The 18,883-nt window shown below is 33.9% G+C and overlaps 1 protein-coding gene across 6 annotated transcripts in view; it reads left to right on the forward strand.

Moving 5' to 3' along the window:
- SNX14 (sorting nexin 14) overlaps positions 1 to 18,883 on the forward strand; it is a 91,153-nt gene that overhangs the window by 11,224 nt on the left and 61,046 nt on the right. For 2 of the 6 annotated variants that reach the window (XM_037143827.2, XM_037143824.2), the window contains exons 2-7: positions 3,207 to 3,327; positions 4,881 to 4,957; positions 5,039 to 5,117; positions 9,469 to 9,512; positions 12,529 to 12,616; positions 16,956 to 17,040. In XM_037143827.2, the coding sequence (XP_036999722.2) occupies positions 3,207 to 3,327; positions 4,881 to 4,957; positions 5,039 to 5,117; positions 9,469 to 9,512; positions 12,529 to 12,616; positions 16,956 to 17,040 (494 nt within the window). Of the gene's footprint in view, positions 1 to 1,260; positions 1,362 to 3,206; positions 3,328 to 4,880; positions 4,958 to 5,038; positions 5,118 to 9,468; positions 9,513 to 12,528; positions 12,617 to 16,955; positions 17,041 to 18,064; positions 18,174 to 18,883 lie in introns of those variants that run through there. The other 4 variants (XM_037143828.2, XM_037143829.2, XM_053664754.1 and 1 more) reach the window with 3 other exon arrangements.

Here is an 18,883-nt window from a genome sequence, read left to right on the forward strand (position 1 = left end):
TTGGTGATTTGTGCACACTCTGGATTTTGCTGTTGGTTTTCTCATGTTGTTTTTTTATTCTCACTCTGACATTTTTTGTAGACAGGGAGTTAGATCTGTAGGCTCTTTTAGGTTTAGATTTTTTCAGTGGAGTACAAGAATACTTTGGTACAAGAAATATTTCACTCAAGTATTTCTGTTATATCATTTTTATATCAAAAGTAGCCTCACTTTTTGTGGATTCAGGTGATGATAGCTGATACTTTGCTAGGTAAGGTATAAAACAGACTTTCAAAAACCAAAACAAACTTTCTATTTGTTTTACCACTTAGTTATTCCCTGAGTCAGTTACTTCATTATAGTTACTTCATCATGATGATTTTCTCTTTCTTTCATTCCTTCTGTAGTTTTAAATTTGAATTTTTTTCCTTTTTTTTCAGTAGAATTGCTTTATTCGATGCAGTAGGTCTGTTTAGTAACAATGAAGAGCAGCTCAAATTGGAAAAGTAGGGTAAATGCTTAGTTTTCTCTTAATTAGTGTTTAGAGAAATTGGTGACCTAGTAACTTTCAGTAGTATCCAGCTAGCGGTTTCCTTATTTTATTAATTTTTCCAAAGAACTAACATATTTTGTTATCTCTGGTCATTGTTGTTTATTTTATTGATTTGTTCTTCTCTACTGTTTCCTTTCTCTTTTGTACATTTCAATATGCTGTTCCCCCCCCAACTTTCTGAATGCTTAGCTTGTTGGTTTTCAGCATTTCTTTTTGGTCTTTTTTTCTGATTAATGCAGGGTTTCTCAACCTCACCACTAATTTGGGTCGGATACTTTTTTGTAATGGGGGGCTGTTCTGTGTGCATTTTAGGATATTTAGCAGGAGCCTTTGCCTCCAGCCACCTGACGTCAATAGTGCGCTCCTCCAATTCTACTATCTGCAGTTGTGACAATAAAAAAATGTCTCCATTTGTTCCCTGGTAGGGGAAAATCACCCTTGGTTGAGAACTTCGGGGTTAATGCATTTAAAGCTATCGGTTTCCTTTTTAAATAATGCCTTAGTTATAGCCCACACATATTGCATGTAATATTTATTGTCTTTCAGTCTAAATATGGATCTACAATCCCTAATCTGTAATTCTGAAATCAAAAAAGCTCCGAAGAAGTAATTTTCTTCCTAACTTTGGCATCAATTAATTACATTTAATTACAAAACTTGACCTGAACAGATGTAAGACTACTTACAGTATTTATTTCTTATTTTTTATTGTTCATGTTTTACTGCAGACATATTAACATCTGATTATGGTATACTGAATCAGACCTCATTGGGGGTGTTATCTTATGTATGAAATATGTACTATAAAACTCTGCAAGAATCCTAAAAAGTAAGAATTCTGAATCATATCTGTCTGGCTTAAAATGATCTTTGATAAGCAGTTATGGACATGAATATCATTATTTTCTCTGTGAATACCTCTATACCTCGAGTTAGTTTCTAGACATGAATTTATTGAGATGACATAAGACAAACAAAAACTCATTGACAACAGTGTGGTTGTCTATGGTAGTTTCCATAGGGTTGTTTTTTTTTAACTTGATTTCAGGTGTGCTATTTTAATTAGAGTGAAGCTTTGTATAAAGGAATGGGAAGAAATAAGGGTATAAAGGTGAGCTGGGAGTGGATCGAAAGGGACCATAAAGGTTTAAGGGGTTCGTATTTCATTCTGCGGGCAGCATTAAGCCCTGGCTGGTTTTCGAGTGGGTGGTAACCTTGTTAATGTTTAAGTGCTGAGTGAGAGAGTTTAGTAATAGGTGTATAGTGGATGTTTTCTTCACTTCCATTTTTCTTCTCTCTGTGGACTGACTTCATTTTCTTCTTACTACATAGTCATTTGTAGACTGAAAAGCCAGCACCAAAGTTTATTATACTTACTTCATTTACTTACAGTTAACATAATGTGGTAACTGTCATTTTGACTGAATAGTTGGGGGGGCTGATATTTCATAAAATCTGATAACTGAAACTTGTGCATATCAGAACTGTGCAGTATGAGGGCTGCCTGACACTTGAACATGACTGTTAACTTGTAACACTATGACATTGGTTTTTTTAGATTAATCTCAAACCTGCTTCTTCCTTGTAACTGTGCTCAGATCTTAGCCACATAGTTCTCTTGCTTGAATTCCTGTACCTCACCTCCAGTCCCTCATTCTTCTACCCTATGCTATTCTGTTGTTTTTCTCTTACTCAAAGTTTTTATGTAGACATTACTTTCTCTGAAAAAAATTTCTGTCATTTCAAATTTGGGCTGTTTATTCTGCCTCAGGTGTTCCCATGTTATGTGTACTTTCTCTGTCATAATATAGAACATATGATCACACTGTATTGCACTCATGTACTTACGTGTTATACCTACCAGACAGCATTTTCCATGCAAATAGAGACCATGGCACTCCTGGTTCCTGCTATGTCCTCACAACCTAGTACTGTGTAGAATAAAATAGGCACTCAGTAAAATTTTTTAAAAAATTTTTATTTATTTACTTTTAGAGAGAAAAGAAGGGAGGGAGGAAGAGAGAGAGAGAGAGAAATGTCAGTTGGCTGCCTCTTGGTCACCCCCAACTGGGGACTTGGTCCACAACCCAGGCATGTCCCCTGACTGGGAATCAAACCAGCGACCTCTTGTCTCAAAGGCTGTCACTCAGTCCACTGAGCCACACCAGCCAAGGCTATTTTTTTTTAATGAAAAATAAGAATTTTGGTGGGGTATGAATAGTACAATATCACTAGATGGTAATCTGCAAGATTGAAGATGCAAGATGACGTATAGGCAAGTTAAACATGACGTCCTAAGGACCAAATTTAGAAATATTGAGAATTTATACTTCCTAATATTTTATTTTTAAGATTCTCCCCATTTTATTTATTTATTTATTTTTAAAATTTAATTACTATTGGCAATACATTTGTTTCAATTGTACAACATAATGATTAGACCTTTATATACCTTACAAAATATACTTCTTCATACTTTAACTGAAATGTTCTTTTGATAGCATATATTCTGTGATTCTTATAAGCTAATAAATACATAACAGCAAATCAAGATTTGAGAAAGTGCTTCAGTCTGATATAGTAGGTGCTTAATAAATACTTGTTAAATCAATGAAGGAACAACTTAGTGTTATATTTATTTTGATTCTAATACTTATTTTCATTTATTTCTAAGGTATCTTCCTGTTTTAATGATCTTCTGGTCATTTGTTGCTGGAGTTGTCACATTCTACTGCTTATTAGGGCCTGATTCTCTCTTACCAAATATATTCTTCACGATAAAATACAAACCCAAGGTAAAATTTATGTGTTCTTATTTATAAAAGTCAGTATGTATGACCCTGTGCCATTTGATGTTATCATTGAAAGTGTGCTAAAGCAGTGATTATTGAAAAAAAAATAATCTACTCCTTAATAATGGAAGAGATCATAAAATTTTCAAAGTGAAATTTATATATGTGTATAATTTTAAGGTCTATAGTTCTCCTAGGAAGAGCTGTAAAAAGAAAATACAGCCCTGGCTGGTATAGCTCAGTGGATTGAGCCTGGGCCTGCGAACCAGAGGCTCACAGTTCGATTCCCAGTCAGGGCACATACCTGGGTTGTAGGCCAGTTCCCAACAGGGGACTCACAAGAGGCAACCATACATTGATATTTCTCTCCTTCTCTCCTTCCTTTCCCCTCTAAGGATAAATAAATAAAATCTTAAAAAAAAAAACAAACGAAAATACAAAATTCTCAGATAATTGTATCCACAGTTTTAAGGTGTCCTCTAACTATTTTAACAATGAGGACAGTAAATTTAAACAGAGATTCCCATAGTTGGTTGTATAGTAGAATCCCCTGGGGAATCTGTAAAGACTCCTGGGCCCTACAGATTTTGATTAAATAGTTCTGTAATAACTTTGTAATCAGTACTCTTCTTTTTTTTTTAAAGATTTTATTTATTTTTATAGAGGGGAAGGGAAGGAGATAGAGAAGAGAAACAGCAACGTGTGCTTGCCTTTCAAGTGCCCCCTGTTAGGGACTTGGTCTGCAACCCGGAGCATGTGCCCTGACTGGTGATCAGACCAGTGATCCTTTGGTTCACAGGCTGGTATTCAATTCACTGAGCCACAAGGGCATAATCAGTATTTTTACAAAAGCTTTCCAGGTCGTTCTGAGGGACAGGCACAGTTAGGAAACTAACCCTGTTAATTTCCTAAATGTCTATTTGTTTTGTTCCATATAATTAATCAATTTGCTTAACCAAAATAATTTGTATTTTTGAAATTTAAGAAAATGGTAGTATATTAAAACTATCTCTGGTAAAGTCTGTATTGTGTTAATCAGGATTTAATGGGATCTTTTAAAGTCTTACATGATAATTCCTCAAATCGATGCAGTCCCTCATCTCAGGTTTGGTATTTCTACTCCAGAAAACACACATGAAAGTGGTGCTCTGTAACCCTGCTCGTTACCACATAGCTTCTCCCTCACTGAATTCAAGATTCGGAGAAATAGAAACTAGTTTTTTCTTGTACTTTTGCAGTAGAACATTATTTTCAAAAATAGATTGATTGTTTTTTTAATAAACAAGCATGACAATTGAATTGTATGTAACCTTGGAAATATGGCTTAGGTATTGTAAAGCATTTCATTAGGGATTTTTGGGCTGTTGTCTGTTTAGTTTAGCAAGTAGTATTTATTACCAAGAGTGGTTTTAGTGTTAAAGGAAACAATAATTTTAAAAAGTATTTTGTCATACATTAATCAACAAACTTTGGAAAAATTGATTCTCTTTAGTAAAGATAGTATGTAAAATAAAGATATATTTCTCCCTCCCCTCCCCCAATTTCCCTTTTTTTAGCAGTTAGGACTTCAAGAATTATTTCCTCAAGGTCGTTGCTGTGCTGTTTGTGGTAAAGTGAAATGTAAACGACATAGGTAAGTCGAACTGTTTTTATTTGTTGATCCTTCCAAATATATTTTGGATTTCAAGCAATTTAACTGTATGATTTGTTTTAGGCCTTCCTTGCTGCTTGAAAACTACCAGCCATGGCTAGACATGAAAATTTCTTCCAAGGTTGATGCATCTCTCTCAGAGGTAACTGATTTAATTAATATTGCCAAATATGCTCAAGCAAGAAATATTAAATACTTATGGAAAGTTGAATTATGGAACATCTAATATATGCTACCAAATTAATTCCTGGCAAGATAGTTGATTATTATGAACTATGCTACTTGAATGGTAAGCTAGAAATATTTTTAGATCCCATGTCTAATTTAAATGGACATTTTAACCAAAGAAAGTACTGTTCTACCTAGTTACTGCTTAACTCCTATACATAGGAGTTATTTTTATGATAGGGCAGTAGAAATAATCAGTTATATTTTCAAAACAAAGAACCTGAGCTACAAGGAGCAAATGTATATTTTACTGAATTATGACCCCAGTTTTGACACTTACTGAAGGGTAGAATGGGAAATGGGATTTCTTTTCACTGTTTCTGCATAATGTAGGAATGAAAAGCATGTTCTCTTATCTTTGTTCCAGTTACATTTTATATGTACCTTTTTTGTAATGTATTTTATATATAGTTATTTCTTTTAGAGACTTGTCTTCTCTGTTGATTTGAGGAAGCAGTCAAGTCCTCAAAGGCATGCAAAGGGGTCTTATTTATTCCCAGAACCAAGTGTAGGACTGGCTACATTGTTGGTAGCTGAGATACATGTATTGAATTAAGAAATTGAATAGTGTGTGGGGGGGAAATACAGACAACTCTAATTGAACAACAATAAAATTTTTAAAAAGAAACGGAATGGTAATTAGTTGAAGAAGAGCATTAGACATCTGAATCCTGCCTAATTATTCTTTTTCCCAGTTTGTATCCATCTGTAGCTGAAACTTTGCTGCATGAAGGCCAACCCCCTGGCATTTTTCTTTTTTATTTTTTCTGTAAGGTCTTATTTTTTTAAATTAAATTTATTGGGGTGACATTGGTTAATAAAATTATATAAGTTTCAGGTGTACAATTCTGTAATACATCATTGGGCGTTCACCACCCAAAGTCAAATCTGTTTTGTCACCATATATTTGACACCTTTTACCCTTCACTACCTTACCCATCCCCCTTTCCTCTGGTAAAAACCATGGTCTTCTCAGTATCTATGAGTTTTTATTTGTTCATTTGTTGCTTTCAGTTTTATATCCCACATCTGAGTGAAGTCATATGGCTTTTGACTTTTTCCACTATAAGGTGTTTTTCATCCTCAAGATTCCCTGATTTAAGACTGTGCTGTCCAATATGGTAGCCTCTAGCCACATGTGGCTACAAATAAACACTTGAAATGTGTTGAGATATACTGTATGTATAAAGTATACACTGGATTTTGAGGACTTAGGAAAAAGGAACATAAACTGTGCTATTAAATATTTTACATTGATTACATGTTGAAATGATAAGATTTTGGATATATTGTGTTAAATAAAATATGCCATTAAATTACTTTAATGTATTTTGTTTAAAAAATGTAGCTAATAGAAAACTTAAAATTATACATGTGGATCACATTATTATATTTCTGTTGGAGATTGCTGATTTGAATTTTTTTAAAGCTTTCATGTACTTATCTTTAGAGGAGAAGGGAAGGAGAGAGGGAGAAAAATATCAATGTGTGGTTGCCTCTCATGCAGCCCCTGCTGGGAACTGGCCTGCAATCCAGGCATGTGCCCTGACTGGGAATCGAACCTCAATCCTCTGGTTCACAGGCCCAGGCTCAGTCGACTGAGCTATACTAGCCAGGTGATTTGAAGTCTTTTGAAGACAAGATCTCTAGCAAGACAATTTTTTTTATGTCATTGACACTTCATTTATTTCTATTTATTTATTTATTTATTTTTGAGGGAGGGAAAGGGAAGGAGAAAGAGAAGTAGAGAAACATTGATGTGAGAGGGAAACATTGATCAGTTGCCTCTGGCATGCCCCCAACTAGAGACCTGGCCTGAACCCCAGGCATGTGCCCTGACTGGGAATTGAATTGGCAGCCTTTCGTTTTGCAGGGTGATACTCAACCCACTGAGCCACACTGGTCAGGGCTGGGGTGATTTATTTCTTTAAAAATAAAAAAGGAAACTTCGCCAAACTCTTTACCTAGTGTCTGGCATTTATTGGTGTTCGATAAATATTAGCTCCAAATTTAAAAACATTCCTTTGAAAAGATCTTGCTATATAGGCAGGAGCTAGACTAGGCTCCAGGAATGAAAAGAGATAAGGTATGGTTCCTTTCTTCTAGGAACTTCATCCTGGGAGGGGAATTACATGTATAAGCAGGTAATTATAATATAATGTAATACAGGGAATAATGGAACAAATATATAAGGTATATTATTAGTACAGAAGAAGTAGCGCATAAACTGTTGAGGGGGGCAGTCAGGAAGTATGGCTAGAAGTTTGCCAGATTGAGTTTGGGGAAGGGCATATCAGGGTTTGGAAAGAGCTTTTGAAAGGAAAGAGAGGCTTTGAAACAAGGTATAATGTTCAGTAAGCTGGAGAGTAAAATGTGGAAGATACAGACAGTAAAGAGACAGTATTCTGGTAGCTAATACTTATTGATTACTTATAGTATATTAGGCACTGTGCTAATCACTGTACTCGCAATATTACATGTAATCACACAGCCTGTGAAGTAGGTGCTGTTAGAGATGATTTAACCAAAACTGGGGTTTAGAGAGTTTAAATAATTTTCTGAAGTTTCATAGCTGGTTGGTAGCAGAACTCAGTCTAAAACTCAGGTCTGGCTTAGTCTTTAACCGTTTTTTATATGGCCATTTTGAAATCGGATTGTTAAAAGACTTAAAAGAACCATGCTGAAGAAGTTTAATTGATTACAGAAGCCAGTGTGTAACTAGAGTTTTTAGATGTGACTCACAGGATGCAGTGGGAGGTAAAAAGGAAATAAATGGTCTCAATTGCTGCTATGCAGCTTTCCCCCGCCCCTTCAAAAATCAGTGCAGCTCCACTTTTCTTACTTTGATATATTGTGGTTTGATATATTGAGGCTTTCATGCAAGGGAGGGATGTGATCAAAATATATGTTTAAGATCACTTTGGAAGATGGGGATGGAAGCTAGCTTGTAAGGAGGAAGATTCGTTTAGAGGCTATTGCTACACAATAGGGGTGAGATGATGAGGACCTGAAAAGTGGGGCTGTAAAAAAGAGTTATGTAGGATGTAAAATCAGTAGTGTTTGGTGATTGATCTTTCTGAATCTGGGAATGAAGTAAGACCAAATGTTTAATGGTAAATTTTCTAATCTCTCTGATACACTATCCCTGCTTATATCCCAGCAGATATAACTAATATTTAGGTTTTTTAAAATATATTTTTTATTTTATTTTTTTTAAAGAGAGGGGAAGGCAGAAAGAGAGGGAGAGAAACGTTGATGTGCAAGGGATACACGGATTGGTTGTTTCTCACATGCCTCCAGCTGAGGTCCTGGCCCACAACCCAGGCCTGACTGGGGATGGAACCAGAGACCTCTTGATTTTTGCAGGCCGATGCTCAATCCACTGAGCCACACCAGTGAGGGCAATGTAACTAATGTTTAGTTTTTGTAATAAAAAATCCAAATCTTGTTGCCTTTATATTTAGGGAATTCACAACCTTCATTACTGCTGTCAGAGAAGGTACATAGGTATATAGTCAGACCAGACACATTGTTTCATTCCCTCTCTGCTGATTTTTAAAGTTACTGTCCAGTGTGGCAAGTCCTTTTAAAAATTAATATATTGCTACACCCAGACTAAAAAAATGGAAGGTTTATTATCCAGGGTTTCTTGTGTTTTTTGTTACTTTTTCATATATAACTTGAACAGCTAAAACTTTCACAAATTGAACATATCTATATAACCAGCACCCAGATCAAGAAACAAAACATTGCCTGCAACCCAGAAGTTCCCTTCTTGCCTGCTTCCAGCCACTATCCTCTCTTCAAAGGGATCACAGACACTTAATTTTGACCCCTTAAAAGGAGTCAAACAAGTCTTATGTACTTGTTTCTTCATTCTATTTTGGGAATACCGATTTACAGAGAGAGTTAAGAATACAAAAGACTAGCTTATTGCTTTCCTTCTTTCCAAAGAACTTTCTTGGTTCAGTGAAGCTTCAGAGTCAGGAACAATTTAACATTTGTTTTTAATGAGAATATTTAGAAATGTCTATCTCATTTTAATAGTAATTTCTTAATGGAGTTTCACAGTTTTTCAAGGGTTTTCTCATATGTTCTCTTTGATTATCACAACCACCATGTAAGGTTGGCAAATGCATCTTACCATGTGTATGTTAGTGATTGGGCTAATAAAATTGGTTCTCAATAATATTATATATTGCTTAGTAGTGTATTTCCCAGATTTAGTTAATTAATTTTTTCTTTAAAATGTAATTTTTATGCAGGTTCTTGAATTAGTGTTGGAAAACTTTGTTTATCCGTGGTACAGGTATGTTCTTTCTATAAAGCTTTTTTTCTTTGGTATAGTGAATACAATTAAGTGAAGTGTGCTAATAGGTGTTTTTGTGTAGGTGGGGATTTCTCAACTGTGGCACTATGGACATTTTACGCCAAGAGATTCTTTGCTGTGGAGTGCTGTACCAGTGATTAAAGGATATTTAGCAGTAACCCTGGTCATTTCCCACTAGATATCCTCCTCATACTTTAAAGTATCACCAAAAATGTTTTTAGAGATTGCTAAATGTTACCTAGGAGGCGTAATTGGCCCTAGTTAATAACCACTAATGTAAGCAATCAATTAATAGTTTAGTGATAGCAAAGAGGAAAGAAACGTAGGCCGCTTTTTGAAAGAAAGTAACTTGTAGAATTTTTCCTCACTCCTGAATATAATGAATGATTTAGTATTTTGTGTAGGCTTTTCATATTTGAAATATCATTATGCATTTATTTTTTGAACGTTTCTTTTTTTTATTGTTGTTGAAGCACAATTGTCTCCGCTTTCCCGCCACCACCCTCCCTCACCTCCCATCCTCATGAACATTTCTTTTTACCTTCAATCCCATTTATCCTCCACTTAGAATTTCAGCATGCAACTATGTTTATCTTTTGCTCATTTGATCCAGTTATGTGACCTCCTTCACTAGTGAATTTTTCATGTGATTTCCCATTGTTATTATGAGGTCTTGCATTTAGAAGGAAAACTTATATTCAGGTATTTCATTAAATTGACAGATAATTTTAAAAGCATTTTCCTGGAATATTAAGATTTTGTTTTCCAAAGTAACTTTGTTGTTCATATCTACTATGGATAGTAAAAGTGCCCTGTACTTTGCAAAATATAGAAAATACTCTAAATCTCAAAATATATAGTTTGAGAATTATAAATCCAAGTTACCTCATTTAATAAATACATATTTTCTTAATATAAGCATCAAATATTTAGTTATATATTTGAACACAAATTATAGATGCAGTATTTCATGACATGTATCCTAATTTCATATTGTTTCAGTATATTTTGAATTTTCTAATTAAAAAATGCTAGTGGTTAAATTGATCCATAGTGTATTAAAACAAATGTAATATCCAGTTTATATGGCATATTTTCCTGAAAAGCAATGTAAATTAATTTTTTATGTTCGATTTTGGCTTAAATATGGGGCATTTGCCATTTAAATAAAGCTAATGGCTGTGTAGACTTCCTCCTCCTCACCCCCTAAGTTATGACTCTTCAGACATATAATCTATATTTCTAAATGTTAAAGTATATATATTTTTCTTAATATAGCTATTGATGGTGTAACATCCCCTTAGCTGGAGTTCATAATGGGAAGGATGGTTGGTAAAATTATCTTCATTATTCTACCAAGGGACCTAACAGCACCATCAGTTCTGTATATCACCATTACACATACTTTTCTTTCTTACTTTGATTAAGGGAAGTGTCCTAATTCTTTTAGGGACCTCAAGACCTTAGGAAAATGAAAAGTACCTCCTTAGAGGAAGGTTGTTAAAATTTCTTTTTAAAAAGTTTGAGGTTTCTTTTTTAAGCATATGTTATTGATTATACTATTACAACTGTCCCATTTTTTCCCTTTACTTTATTCCCCTCTACCTTACAACTCCCCTCCCTCCGGCATTCCCCCCCAGTTCATGTCCATGGGTCGTTCTGTTTAAAAAGTTTGAATTTCAATTTCTTCTTTTTTGAGTGAAACACTTTTTTCTCCTATATTTGGAATTGATTTATATTATTAATCTATAAATATTTTAAACTAAGTAAAAATTATATATTTAATTTTATTGCTTTTTCAAAATTATAATTTGTTTCTTAGAAATTTCTTTGATGATGCTTAGAAAATGATCTTAGTATTATGAAAGTATGACTATAAATATGGATGTCTACGTGGAAGTGTAGGAGGTCTGTCCAGAAAGTATCACGCAATTGTGGTATGAAAAATAGAGACATTTATTGAAGAAGATACAAAGTAAAAGAAATATTGTACACAGGATAATGATGCCCCAGTTGCCTTCAAAGTAGGCACCTTGGGACCTCACACAGTTCTCCCAGTCCCCATTTGTTGCTCTGTTGTATTTTCCTGAATCTCATTGATGGTCTGAAATCTCTTCCCTAAGGGTGATTTTAGTTTTGGGAAAAGGCAGAAGTTACAGGGCACCAAATCTGGGATTTAGCGGGACTAAGTCACGAGGGTGATTTGATGTTTTGCCAAAAAACTCTGCATAAGATGTGATGCATGAGCAGGCATGTTGTTGTGAATCATCTGAATAGTTTCTACAGAGGATTCAGTCTTAATGCAAAATTTGATGCAGAGTCATTGCTCTGCTTACTTGTTTTGAATGTGATGGCTGCACAGTACACATACTCACTCAACAGCTTCTACTGCCCCCACTGACTATTACAGTGAAGTTGTCATTGTTCACACACGCACATTCCAGACCACTCTTCTCAGCTGCTAGGTTACATTGATGTCATGCAAACTGTTTTTGTTATATTAGCAATGGCTACACTTCTTCCGACAGACCTCATATACTACAATTTAGTTAATAGTGATCATCTTGGTACTAGACTTATGGGAGATGTTTATTTTCTTCTGTTTATAGTTCTGTCTTTTATTCTGTACAGTAATACATTATTAAAAGAAAATAGGATAAGTATATCGATAAGACAGGAAGCTTTAGACTTTCCTTGGTTTCTGTTTTTTTTCCTTTCTATTTTAAAAATTGATTTTAGGGAGAGAAGAAGGAGGGGAAGAGAGAGAAATAGAGATAGGGAGATAGATGAGAGTGAGAGATTTGTTTCACTTATTTATGTATTCATTGACTGATTCTTGTATGTGCCTGGACTGGGGATTGAACCCTCAACCTTGTCTTGTCGGGTCAGTGCTCTAACCAACTGAGCTACCTGGCCAGGATTTCTTTGGTTTCTAGAAAATGAAGCTGTGTATTTCTCTGAACTGCTAAATGCTTGTTTTTCTCCTCAATTGAAGGGATGTAACAGATGATGAGTCCTTTGTTGATGAATTGAGGATTACACTACGTTTTTTTGCATCTGTCTTAATTCGAAGGATTCACAAGGTATATATTTATAATGAGGAATTTGGGACCTTTATGATTACTAAAAAGAGTTTTAAAAATCTTTTACTTACTTTATCCTATACTGTATGTATTTTTTCCACTTTTCATATTTTTAAGATTAAAAGATGAATGGATGACTTGATTCATTGATCAGTTTTACTTAAATGCTTGCATATCTTGGTTTGTAGCAATTAGAAATAAAAAGGCAACTATAAGAAAAATAGTCATGTTCCATTTTGATGAATTTACTGTGTAAATGGTAATGATTATGATTTATTTTTTTAAAATGTTTGAACGATACTTTGTGTATGTTTGGGTCTTTGCCCACAGATATTCTTATAGTGTGTTGGCTGTAGGTATACATGCTTGTCTACTGTCTTGTCATTTCAATAGAATTGAACATATTGACAGTAAATTGGTATATAATATCTCTGCTATTATTAAACAAAGATAAAGGTAAATCTTGTTAAAGGTTTCTGTACAAATTTTAGAAATGAACAGTATAGTCAACTACTGTAGAAAAATAATGCAAAAATGAATAAGCAGTTCACACAAATAATAAAGTGCCAGTGAATAATTGGAATTATGTTATCTCATCAAATAAATACAGTTTTTTTGATATGATACCATTCTTTTGCCTATCAGTTTGGGAAAGAAAAAATTGTGGGAGAACAGCTAGAGCAAGTATGAATCCCAATTGGTTTAACTCTTACGTTGGGAGGCACTTTGGAAATCTCTGATAAAAGATTTAAAGTGTTGTACTCCCAAATTTAATTCTATTTTTAACAATTTAAAGAATTGATCAGAGTTTATGTAAAAATATATGTCAAGAACTCATTTCAGTATAATGAAAAACTGTTTATTTAATGATGATTGTTGGTTATTTAGTATAATATGTGCCAACTACAGATTCCTATCCAGGCATGAAAAACCATTCTGTAGAATAGTACTTATTTCCATGGGAAATAACCTTATATAGTTAAGTGGAAGGGGCTGGAAGATAATACATGAAGCATTTTTCTAGTTTGAAAGCAAAGCTCACATATTGAAGCTTGTTAATATGTATATTAAGGTCATAAATATTCTTATCACTGTTAACTCTTATGGTGGTGAGTTGATGCTGTTATTTACCTTTTTCCATGAATTTCTTTCTGTTCACCATTTGTTATTTTTGTAGATAGACAAATGTTGATAAACATTAATCATATTTTTAAAAAGGTTCTGAGACAGTAGCAGATAATTTAATAGTAGACAAAGTAGAATAAAAGATTTAGTAAGAAATATCAATTGATTGATTATAAGCTAGTTAAGTTGTAACTTAGAGTAAGTCAATAAAAATGAATTGATCAAAAAGCTGATTCATTACAGTGAATTCACCTATAGGTATTAGTAGAACTCTGCTACATTAGGTTTTTAGATAGCCTAGTGATTTTAAAATCATAGTGCCCCATACTTGAAGTAAGCAATGCTATATGTATTTTTTTTGGTAACAACTTTATTGAGATATACTTTATATGCCTTATAATTCACTCATTTAAGGTGTACAACTCAATTGTTTTTTGAGTATTCCCAGAGTTATGCAGTCATCACCACAGTCAATTTTAGAACATTTATATCACCCTAAAAGAAACCTCATACCCTTCTGTCATAAGCCCCCTCTCCCCCATCTCTTTAGCCTTAGCCAGCCACCATTCTGTTTTCTGTTTCTATAGATATGTCCATTCTGGACATTTCATATAAATGACCACATACAATCTGTGGCCTTTAATGACTTGTTACTTTTACTTAGCATAATTTTTTTAAGGTCAATTAATGTTGTTTGTCATGTTGTAGCGTGTATCAGTACCTCATTCTTTTTCATGTCTGAATAATAGTTCATTGTATGAATATGCTGCATTTTGTTTATTCATCCCTCAGTTGATGGACCTGTAGATTGTTCTCACATTTTGGCTGTTATGAATAATGGTGCCATAGCATCTCCATACAACTTTTTCTTCGGTAGGGTAGGGGAGATACATGTTCTTATTTGTTTTAGCTACACACTTAGGATTTTAATTGCTGGGTCAAATGGTAACTATTTAACTTTTTGAGAAACTGCCAGACTGCTTTCCACAGTGGCTGTATCATTTCACAATCCTACTAGCAGTGTTTTAGGGTTCTGAGTTCTCCACATTCTTGCCAGAACTAGTTGTTATCTCACTTTTTGATTCTAACCATAGTAGTGAGTTGTAAACCAGTCTCTCATTGTGATTTTAATTGCATTTTCCTGCTAATGATATTGAACATCTTTTCATTTACTTATTGGCCATTTGTGATCTTTTTTTTACAAATGTCTTTTCAAATCCTTTGCCCATTTTTACCTGGGTTTTTTCTCTTTTTATTATTGAGTTGTAAGTGTTCATTATATATTAATTTATCAGGTGTATAATTTGCAAATATGTTTTTAAAGATTTTATTTATTTTTAGAGAGAGGGGAGGAGAAGGGAAGGAGAAAGAGAGGGAGAAAAATATCAGTGTGTGGTTGGTTGCCTCTCGTGTGTCCCACACTGGGACCTGGCTTGCAGCCCAGGCATGTGCCCTGACTGAGAATTGAACCAGTGACCCTTTGGTTTGCAGGCCGGCACTCAATCTACTGAGCCACACCAGCCAGGGCTGCAGATATTGTTTGAGTTTTTATGCTATATATTCTTTCTTTTATTTTGTCTGTATCACTATCCTGGGAAATAAATGGGTCATTATCATACCCATTGTTATAAAAAGTTAGAAACTTTGTCAAAGTGTCATAGTTAGTGGACAAAGGATTAGACCTGGGCCATCATATTCCTAGTACAATGTTCTATCCTACCACTGACTGAATAGTATAAATTGGCAGTTTGGGGATAATGAAAACAGTGAATCATTTAAGGTCTATACTTTTTGTGTGTGTTTTTAAAATTAAAGTTGAGTGGCAAACCCCTTATTTTTACCATTTTGATTCTGAACTGAAGTCTTTAAAATGCAGCTCACATATGAAAATTTTCATGAGTCTTCTCAGAAGACAAGATTTTATAAAATGTTTGAAAACTAAAACATGTTGTTTATTTGATAAATATGCAAATAATTTGTAATCATTGAGTACCAAGAAGCCAGAGAAAAATGAAGAGTAATGTTATTTTGCAACAAGGCATACTACCAGCAAAAATAACCCGTCTTATTGAAAGTGATCTTATATAGTCCTGGCTGGTATGGCTCAGTGGATTGAGTTCCATCCTGTGAACCAAAGGGTCACAGGTTTGATTCACAGTCGGGGCACATGCCTGGGTTGCAGGCCAGGTCCCCAAATGGGGACGTGTGAAAGGCACCTGACCTATATATATATCTCTCACATATCAAGAGACATAAAGAGAGGGAGTTTCTCTCTCTCTTTTTCTCCTTCCCTTCTCCTCTCTCTAAAAATAAATAAAAAACCAAAGTCTTAAAAAAATAAAAAGAAAGTGATCTTATATAGGCAAAAGATACATGTAAACTGCTCTGGATTTTATTAGTAAATCACTAAAAATTGTGAGTTTGTGATCCATTATGCTTACTAGGTTTATCAGCTTGTGATTTTTTCCTGTTTAATATATAATTTAAAAATAATTGAAAGGTTAACACAAAACTTAACACTATTATGATGAAATTTTCTCATCATGCTTTTGATAAAGGGAAAATGTTGAGTTTGGTAGTGGAAGATAAGCCCGTCAAATGTCAAAGTCCAGTAAACATGCTTTTTGGTTATTTATTTGCAATTTATTTTAGTTACATTTTTTTGTTTCTTTTATGTGTATTCATATAAGCCCTCAATACTTTCTCACTAAACTATCATAGTCACTACAGTTTCCAGCTTTTAAATTGAAAAATGTCTATGGGGAATGATGAAACTTATTATTATTCTCATATACCTTAAAACCAGGATTTAGCTTGTCAGCTGAATGAAAAAGTTCAGTTACAGGTAACCTCAGTAGACACAAGTTTATAGTCTCAAAGGGATAATAAGTTACTTGAGATTTTCGCTTGCATGCATTTAAAGCACATTAAAGAATAAGTCACAAATAAAGATATTTTGTGAGAAAAATTGAGTTTACAAGGTATGCATATTAAGGTATTTTCATTACTGTGGTAGAAAAATTCTCTGACGTTATAGCTAGTATGATCTAAGAATATAAAGTGCTTTTAAAATTGTTTTTAAAAGATTCCAAATAATACCTCTAATTTTTTTAAGACCATATGTTACAATATTTTAAATATACATAGTGTTCTTGCCATTGTAACCTAGCAATAATTACTTAAAATTTTTTATTTTAATGTTCAATTCTTCTAGGTGGATATTCCATCTATTATAACCAAGAAACTATTAAAAGCAGCAATGAAGCATATAGAGGTGATAGTTAAAGCCAGTCAGAAAGGTAATACAGTTTTCTGCTACAAAGTTTGAGTGATTTTGTTTTTATACATCAACTTTCCCCTTAAATATCTAAGTATGAGTACTGGTACATTAATTGATACATTCACAAATACTGTGTGAGTATTTTTTAATCTAAAATATTTTTAATAGTTTCTTAACCGTATAAGTGATTGTGAAAATTCAAGACTCTATAAAAATTAAAGTACAATTCACTTTTAGATATATTGTTGATTTCTCTTGTATTTTTTGAATGATAAAATAGAATGATAGTCTATTGCCTTCATTACTTCTTTCAAGGTTTATTTCACATCTCTTTCCCCTTTCTCCTTAATGATTTCACAGTTTTGACCTATCTTATATACTGCCTTTCCTATACATTACTATTGTGTTGATTTAACAATTCTTATATGTTACCTCCCTACTAAACAAAAATGAATGACTGCTGTAGAGTCTAAACTGTATTTTTAAACCCTTTTCTATCTGGTCAAATATTTTGATCTACTCTTGTTTTACTGTGTATTATGCTTTAGCCAGAACGACCTATTTGCAGTTTCTCATGGGTGTTTTGCCCTTTATACAGTCATGATTTACACATAGCATGTGTTTGGCAATTTTTTTTTCTGACTAACAAGTAAAATCTCAGGACTTTCATTGCTCTTAGATCAAGCTGAAATGTTCCTTTTTAACAAAATAGCTTCACGCTGTATACTTAGTTCTTTGCCAAACTGAGTTCCTTTGCATTCGCATTTGGTATTCTTTTTCAATGTTTTCTGCATAATGCTATTCTTTCTCTTTAAAAAAATATTTTTAAGACTTTATTTATTTTTAGAGAGCAGGGGAAAGAGGGAGAAGGAGTAGGAGAGAAACAATGATGTGTGAGAGATACATCAATCAGTTGCTCATGCATGCCCCCAACTGGGGACCCTGCCTGCAGCCCAGGCATGTGCCCTGCCTGACTGGGAATTGAACCAGTTACCTTTTGGTTCACAGGTTGGCACTCAATCCACTGAGCCACCGAGCCACATCAGCCATGGCCAGAATACTGTTCTATGCAAGATGACCATGTAGAAGAGGTTTCATGGTCATATTTTCTGTAAATTGCTACATATAATATTCCCCTTCTGGAAATTCCCAGTAAGTACTAGCATCCCAAAATCTCTGAGTAGTCCTGCAGCAAAGAAATAGCTTTAACTTTAATTCAGCACATCCCAAAGTTATTTGAGCATGAAACCAGTTTTTCTTCCTTCATAATATTAATGAATATAATCAGAATACCTTTGGGGAAATTTCAACAAGGCAGAGTTGAAATTAAATTATTAGTTTATCCTTTAGTATGAATCATTCCTCCAGTGTGAGAAACATTTCTAATTGTATATTTAAACATATTTTCTGTGTTCATCTTACAATGTTATAACGAGTAAGCATAGTTTTACTTCAACATAATTAAAAAGTGGAATAGTTTGAATATGTAATTGTTACATTAATAAATGAACTTTTAAAATTATTGTCTTGTTACTGATAAAACTTATTAGAAGAAGATAGTAACTTTGTTGTAGCCATTCTGTTAAGGTTACTTTACTGTTAAAGAAATAGGAAAAGTGTTTTTTTACTAGTAAATATTATTCTTTAGAGAGGTTTTTTAAAAATCCTCACCTGAAGATATGTTTATTGATATGAGAGAGAGAAAGAGAAACAGAAACATCGACATGAGAGAGAAACATCGGTTGGTTGCCTCCTGTTTGTATCCTGACTGAGGAACGAACCCACATCCTAGTTATGTGCCCTGACTGGGAATCAAACCTACAACCTTTTGGTGTATGGGATAATGCTCCAGCTAACTGAGC

The sequence above is a fragment of the Artibeus jamaicensis genome, unplaced genomic scaffold, assembly GCF_021234435.1.
Source record: "Artibeus jamaicensis isolate MK-2021 breed Jamaican fruit bat unplaced genomic scaffold, CSHL_Jam_final contig_387, whole genome shotgun sequence".
Classification (NCBI taxonomy): Eukaryota; Metazoa; Chordata; class Mammalia; order Chiroptera; family Phyllostomidae; genus Artibeus; species Artibeus jamaicensis.